Source organism: Genypterus blacodes, unplaced genomic scaffold (genome assembly GCF_046128005.1).
Source record: "Genypterus blacodes isolate CSIRO-AG114 ecotype Tasmania unplaced genomic scaffold, CSIRO-AGI_Gbla_v1 ptg000430l_1, whole genome shotgun sequence".
Taxonomy (NCBI): domain Eukaryota; kingdom Metazoa; phylum Chordata; class Actinopteri; order Ophidiiformes; family Ophidiidae; genus Genypterus; species Genypterus blacodes.
In genome coordinates, this window is record NW_027467201.1 from 1 (window position 1) to 7,500 (window position 7,500).

The window sequence follows — 7,500 nt, forward strand, 5'->3', positions numbered from 1 at the left end:
GACCTTAAGGTGCCATAGGTAAAGCATGCATGATGGAGAGACTGAAAAGAGAAGACTGATCATTTAGAGAGAGAGAGGGAGAGAGAGAGAGAGAGAGAGAGAGAGACGGATAGAGAGAGAGGGAGAGAGCGAGAGAGAGAGAGAGAGAGAGAGAGAGAGAGAGGGAGGGAAAGAGAGAGAGAGACAGAGCTTAAACTAACCATTTACTGTTGTTGTTTTAAAGATGGAGTCACTGCACGCAGACCGCGGCTGTTAACGGATTAATGACGGAGCCGTTTGGGTGAGAAACGCAGCAGAAGTTGGAGAGAAAAAGAGGAATAACGGAGAGAAGGAGGAGGACAAGGCGAACCGGTGACGGCGGAGGAGAGGCGACCCGCCCGCGGTGCGTTAACACGGGAGAAATACACGCAAGGGACGAGGAGAGAAGATGCTGCCGTCACCGCGCGCTCTGAGGGAGTGAAGGGGACCACCGGTGGTAGTTCAATCCCTCAGCGTGTGTACGTACGTGCGCGCGCGCGTGTGTGTGTGTGTGTGTGTGAGGAGAGCCTGAGCTGCTGGTGCTGGTGGAGGTTTTGGTGAAAACCGTTTTTCTGCGTTTACACGTGACACAGATCAGAGCAGCGGTCCAGATCAGGTTTGATCCTCCTGGTCCTGGATGTGGTTCCGGTCTGCTCCGTGTCACGTGTGGCCGCTGCAGGACGCTTGGCTCTGTGGTCACATGGGTGAGGTGGATTTTCCCCCCATGCTTCATTCTGACTGCCATCAATAATCAATAATCAATAATGATAGTGGTTTGTTCCCTTTTCACACACGCCAAACAAACCAGCGACCTCTTGTGGCACTCTTGTGTAAGCGTCTCAAACGGTGCCAGCATAGGTAAGGATCCTGTTGCAGGGGTCAAAGGTCAGCGGGCCGTCCAATCACAGCTCCCTGCAGACCAGAGCTCTTGGACGGAAGTCTGGAGGAACATCTGGAGGAACAGGGACCAGCACAGGCCAGGGCCAACACAGTGTGTGGGTGAAGGGTCAGAGGTCATTATTCACAAAGCAGAGGGCAGGAATGAACCAATCAGGACAGAGCGGTATGATTGACATCTACAAGCTTCCATCCAAGCTAAGCTGCGAGACAAATGCATCCAAAATCCTAAACAAGCTCTAAAGCTCAACATGATGCAAACATTTACCTTTAAATCTAACGACCAATCAGAGCTGTGGCTCATTTGCATACTGCCGACGCCCCATAGCAGCTCAGATGAAGGTGGACATGGATGGAGAGAAGGAGGAGGAAGAGTGAGAGTGAAGAAGTCTTCAATCCTCACACATTGTTAGTGTTGCTGTCATGTGATCCCTGCTGACCAATCACAGCCTTCTTGTTGGATCTTCCCTGGCAGTGGGCGTGTCTGACACAGACTCACCCACCGGATGTCTTCAGCCAATCAGCCGCCTGCATGAGTCCCCTGACCTCCTCACCTGTCCCCTTGTTCCCTCCTCATCCTCCCTGATCGCTTCCTTCCTGTCTCCTGCAGCTCCACATCTGTCGGGACATAAGAGACGAAAGAGCGAGGAGAGAGGAAGGAGGGGACGAGCCAGGAAACAGGAACCGCCTATATGAAGATGCTGATGTGTGACCGCGGCGTCCAGATGCTCGTGACGACGGTGGGCGCGTTCGCCGCCTTCAGCCTCATGACCATCGCCGTGGGCACCGACTACTGGCTGTACTCGCGTGGCGTCTGCCGCACGAAGAACAGCGGCGACAACGACACGAGCCGCAAGAACGAGGAGGTGATGACGCACTCCGGCCTGTGGCGGACCTGCTGTCTGGAAGGTACGTGATCAGTCTGACTCTGTGTGTGTGTGTGTGTGTGTGTGTGTGTGTGTTTGTAGGTTTGATGCAAACACTCGGTTGGTGCTGATGCTGCCTGTTGTGTTGGTGTTGTGGTTGTTCTGTTGCCATGACGCTGCGTTGCTGATGGTACAGTCTGTTCCCTCTCACCTGTCCTGGTCTGAACGGCTCTGTAGCTCAAACAGGCTGGGGTTCTTGAGAAAGGCGTGGAGATTTGAGGACATAAGGATTCGGAACTCCCAAGAGCGACCAGGTGACGTGAAGTCCACTTCCTGTCTGCTGGGGTTTAAGTTTAATGCAAGATTAGACAGAAAGGAAATAGATGAAGCATGAAAGTCCTACTCTTTGTGTTTAATGGCGCCACCTACTGTACAGGAGTATGTGGTGTGGAACCAGATTCATGCTTGACCTGCCAGTGTAAACCCAAACAGTGACCCCTGGTGGACAGTTTGTGCTTAGATCTGTTTGTTTAAATCATAAAAGGAGACTTCATCTGTCAACATCTGTCCAGTGAGAGGAGGACATGAACTGAGCCTAATGGAACAAATTAACCCTTTCATGACACATTCATTAGGACTGGAATAGAAGATGTACACACATGTTGTGCACACACATGTTGTGTACATTCAGGCGTGTTTGTGCGTGTGCTTGTCTATGCTGGGACGTTAACCCAGAACGTTCTGTCTGAGGAGCAGAGAAGGCAATTATAGGACCAGATGGTACAGACATGACACACACACACAGACACACACACACACATACACACACACGCACACACACACACGCACACACACACACGCACACACACACACACACACATGCATACGCACACATACACACACAGACACACACACACACTTGCATACCAACAAATACTCGTGTAAACAAATATGAAACAGCAGATACACACACACCTACGATGTATCCCAATACACATACCAGCAGGATCAGACAACATTTGACACACACACACACACGTACACAGAGAGACACACACACCCATTTACATTAACAGCATAACACAAAATGTTACACACACACTTGTAATTGAATGAATAGATGAATTCTGGGATATTCCCACAGCTGTGGGAGCAGTGAGTCAGGATAACACACACACACACACACACACACACACACACACACAGAGAGAGAGAGAGAGAGAGTCGTTCTTCCCATCTTTTCTCTCACTCCTGTCATGCTTTTATAATTCATAAACGCTTGGTACACTGACAGGAAATGGATGTCTGACTGGTGAACATGCTGCGAGAGAGGAAGAGCGAGAGAGAGGAACACGACGTATGTGCTGTTCTTTAATGTGTGGTGCAGCCATGCATGTGTGGAAACTCCGCCCCCTTTCCCCTCAAACACGGCACAATAAGGAGACAAATACAGAGCTGAGTAATACTGAGGATGATTCATGTCAAGCTTTCAATCAGCTGAAGAAGTAAAGGATGGACAGGGGAAGAAAGAAGGAAAGGAAGGAAGGAAGGAAGGAAGGAAGGAATCATAAAAGATGAGGAAGAAAATGGTCCTGACCCAGTAAAGACCAGAACCCAGACTGACCACTGAGCGCCACTGTGGCGGTAGGAAGGGGGGTAGTGTGTGTGTGTGTGTGTGTGTGTGTGTGTGTGTGTGTGTGTGTGTGTGTGTGTGTGTGTGTGTGTGTGCAGGTGTAGTGAGGTCGCCTGGGTGTGAGAAAGTCAGAAAATGAGAAGAGAAAGGCTGCTGGAGGCTGCAGAAGATGGAGGAAGAGCATGAATGAAGAAGGCTGGGGGGGGGGGGGGGGAGTGATTGATGAGCTGTACATGGCCTCCATTTCAGGTGAAACTCTGGGGAGTGTTAGGTCGCTCCTTGGATCTCAATGATCACCTGAGACAGGAAGGAGGAGAGGCAGAGATGAGCAAAGGAAACAGAGACGGGGACAGAAAAGCGGAGAGAACGAGAGGAAGAGGAAGAGGGAAAGGAAAGTGGGTGAGGACAACAGGAAGGGTGGACAGGAGGTCACAGGGAAAAGGAAATGACCATAAAGACGGCTATTAAATAAAGATGTGTGCTGTCTGACATAGAGAGAGAGAGAGAGAGAGAGAGAGAGAGAGGGAAAGAGAGAAGGAGAGTGAGCGAGAGGGACAGAGAGGGACGGAGAGGGACGGAGAGAGGGAAAGAGAGAGGGAGAGACAGAGAGAGAGCGAGAGAGAGAGAGAGAGAGTGAGAGAGAGAGAGAGAGAGGGAGGGAGAGAGAGAGAGGGAGAGAGAGAGAGAGAGAGAGTATTTGACCTTGTCTGGGATGTAAACGCTCACCTGGGAATAAAGAGGGAGGGAGAGGGGGATGAGGTGAGAAGAGGGATGAAAACAGAGAGAGGTTGCGTCTGCCTGGTGTGAGGTATGAACATCCAGCGGGGAATAGGGAGTGGAAGGATGAAGGGCGAGGAAGATGATGGATACCAGGGAGCGTCTGGACACATCCAGGTGGATTCTCTGGTTCTGACCTACAGAGTGAAGGTGCCTGGGGTCGTGGCTCCTGGGGGGTCAGAACTGTTGCTAGGTGATTGTTGGTTAAAGGTTGTCTCTATGTTGGTTGCCACGGTGCCGGTGGTTGTTATGTGGTTCCTGCTTTGTTCTGGGTGGCTAAAGGGGAATTCAAATGTTGTTGCTCAATTTGGTGGTTGCCATGGTAATTCTGGGTGTGCATGAACACCAGGATACATATCTGCTGGAGAAAAGCAAAGAGCAGCTCAAGAGGAAGGGTTGAGGATGATGGAGGGATGGATGATGGGGGGGTGGATGATGCAGGGATGGAGGGATGGATGATGGAGGGATAGATGATGGAGGGATGGATGATGGAGGGATGATGGATGGATGATGGAAGGATGGATGATGGAGGGATGATGGATAGATGATGGAGGGATGATGATAGATGATGGAGGGATGGATGATGGGGGTGGAAGGATGGATGATGGAGGGATGGATGATGCAGGGATGGATGATGGAGGGATGGATGATGGAGGGAAGATGGATGGATGATGGAGGGATGGATGATGGAGGGAAGATGGATGGATGATGGAGGGATGGATGGATGATGGAGGGATGGATAGATGATGGAGGGATGGATGATGGATGGATGATGATAGATGATGGAGGGATGTATGGATGATGGAGGGATGGATGATGGAGGGATGGATGATGGATGGATGATGATAGATGATGGAGGGATGGATGATGGAGGGATGGATGGATGATGGAGGGATGATGGAGGGATGATGGATGGATGATGAATGGATGATGTATACGTATTACAGACAAGAGGGGGTGTGTGGGCGGATTAAGAAAAGAAGAGAAAAGAAAAGAGGTGTGCAACCAAGCAGAACCTGTCTCATTCTCTTTCGTCAGTCATCGCTGTGGAAACCAGCCTCCCCCCTCTCCCCTGCCTGGAAAGAAGTCAGGGGGAGGGAGAGAGAGAGAGAGAGAGAGAGAGAGAGAGAGAGAGAGAGGGTGAGCTGTCAGAGGTGCTCTGAGGAAAACAAGGCGTCCAATTTGCTCTGCCTCTCCTCTTCCTCCCTCTTCCTCCTCCTCCTCCACTACTCCTCCTCTTCCTCCTCCCCTACTCCTCCTCTTCCTTCTCCCCCTCTTCCCCATTCTCCTTCCTGTTCCTTCCTTGGTTTTTTCCCTCCTTTCCTCACTGCCTTCCAACCTCCCTACCCTCCTTCTTTCCTTCCTGCCGACCTTGTTTCCTGCTAGCCTTCCTCCCGTCCTCACCTCTGACCTCCTCTTCATCATCATGAGTACTTTCCCCTTCTTCTCCTGCAGTAATTAGCTGTGATGTGAGTTCAGGCCTTGGTCCTGTTGACATGCTGTTGTCACGTGATGTTTGTGTTTGTCTCCTTTGTAACCTTGTTTGCTGGATCCTTCCCTCTGCTTAGTATTCAAACCTCGTGGCTCTGCTGTTGTACTGGTATTATATGAGGTATTCCTGCTGCATTCTAATGCATCTTCAGTCACAAGAAGGTGAAACAGAGCTTCCAGGACTGAGGCTGTGATGTTCAGGCTCTCACCTTCAGAGATCAGGAGGCGTCTCTGAGAACACGTTTAACATTTCAAGGATTTTTTCAAGGATTAGAATTCTTACATAAGCAACAAAACATCACAGAGGACTAAATGTAGGACACCACAGTGACTCAGATAAAACACACACACACACACACACACACACACTCTCATATACACAGAGGACCCCCCCCCTTCCCCTATTATTAATTCCCATAATGCCTTGCTGTGGTTGTAGTTGCAGTGGCCCTCAGGCCATCCTGACCTTTGTGAGCCAAATGTGTCCAGATAGATGCTTCCACTGTGTGTGTGTGTCTCTGTGTGTGTGTCTGTGTGTGTGTCTCTGTGTGTGTCTCTGTGTGTGTGTGTGTGTGTGTGTGAAGCACCTTAGTCCACTGACAAATTAATTTGTTTAATGCAAAACCACATTTTTAGCCCAAATGATTCAAGGTGTTTTACTAATTTAAGGCAAATCTTGATTTCGTCTACACGTTATGATGATAATCATTGTATATTGATAATGTGTCTGGTTCTATGAGTGGGTTTGATTTAAAACAGAATAGGACCTTCCTTCCTTCCTTCCTTATGTCCCTCCTTCCTCCCTTATTTCCTTTCTTCCTTCCTTATTTCCTTCCTACATGTCAGATGGAGTTATGGATGTATGGATGGATTTACATATATGTCACTATATGAGGAAAGCATATGTGTGGGTAGAAATTATGCATGATATAGAGAACTCTCTCTCTCTGTCTCTCTCTGTCTCTCTCTGTCTCTCTCTGTCTCTCTCTGTCTCTCTCTGTCTGTCTCTCTCCCTCTCTCTCTCTCTTTATTTGTGTGTTGGTATGTGTGTTCGCATATGTGTGTGTGTGTGTGTGATAGAAAGATAAAAGCAGCCATATATCTCTCCCCGTCCCTCTTTCTATGAGTGTGTGTGTGTGTGTGTGTGTGTGTGTTTCATTGTGTGAAGCCATTTGCTGCTCTTTACCTCAGGATGTTTGTGTACAGATCGCTCCTTCAAAGGTTTTAAGACGCTCCAACGAAGAATCAACTGAATCCTCCCATCTATCAAATGTATGGATTGTGAGGAGACGCTCCTGTAGAGACGCTCCTGTAGAGACGCTCCTGTAGAGACGCTCGTGTAGAGACGCTCCTGTAGAGACGCTCCTGTAGAGACGCTCGTGTAGAGACGCTCCTGTAGAGACGCTCCTGTAGAGACGCTCCTGTAGAGACGCTCCTGCAGAGACGCTCCTGCAGAGACGCTCGTGTAGAGACGCTCGTGTAGAGACGCTCGTGTAGAGACGCTCGTGTAGAGACGCTCCTGTAGAGACGCTCCTGTAGAGACGCTCCTGTAGAGACGCCAGTGTAGAGACGCTTGTGAGCTCCGCTGTCTTCCTCACGTGTGGCGACGTCTTCAAAGCGTGCAGCAGCTGACCTTTACTCATGGACTGCAGCTGAGCTCCTTCACATCATCATGACGTGATGCTAACTTGAACGTCGGTGTTTGCTTTGGTACGTTGGCCCGATGAAATGAAATCTGGATATGAAGCGTTTCTCCCCACGTTACAAATTGTCCCTGAATGCATCAGCTGGATTCATCTGTGAAAGAAAGCCTTCACA

General features: G+C 49.6%; 1 protein-coding gene across 1 annotated transcript in view; it reads left to right on the forward strand.

Annotated features, from left to right (window-relative positions):
• The first annotated feature begins 1,607 nt into the window (after nt 1-1,607).
• The window catches only part of cacng3b (calcium channel, voltage-dependent, gamma subunit 3b), a 10,000-nt gene continuing 4,107 nt past the window's right edge, over nt 1,608-7,500 (forward strand). The window contains exon 1 of the mRNA XM_076139012.1: nt 1,608-1,824. Coding sequence (XP_075995127.1) covers nt 1,608-1,824 — 217 coding nt within the window. The remainder of the gene's footprint in view (nt 1,825-7,500) is intronic.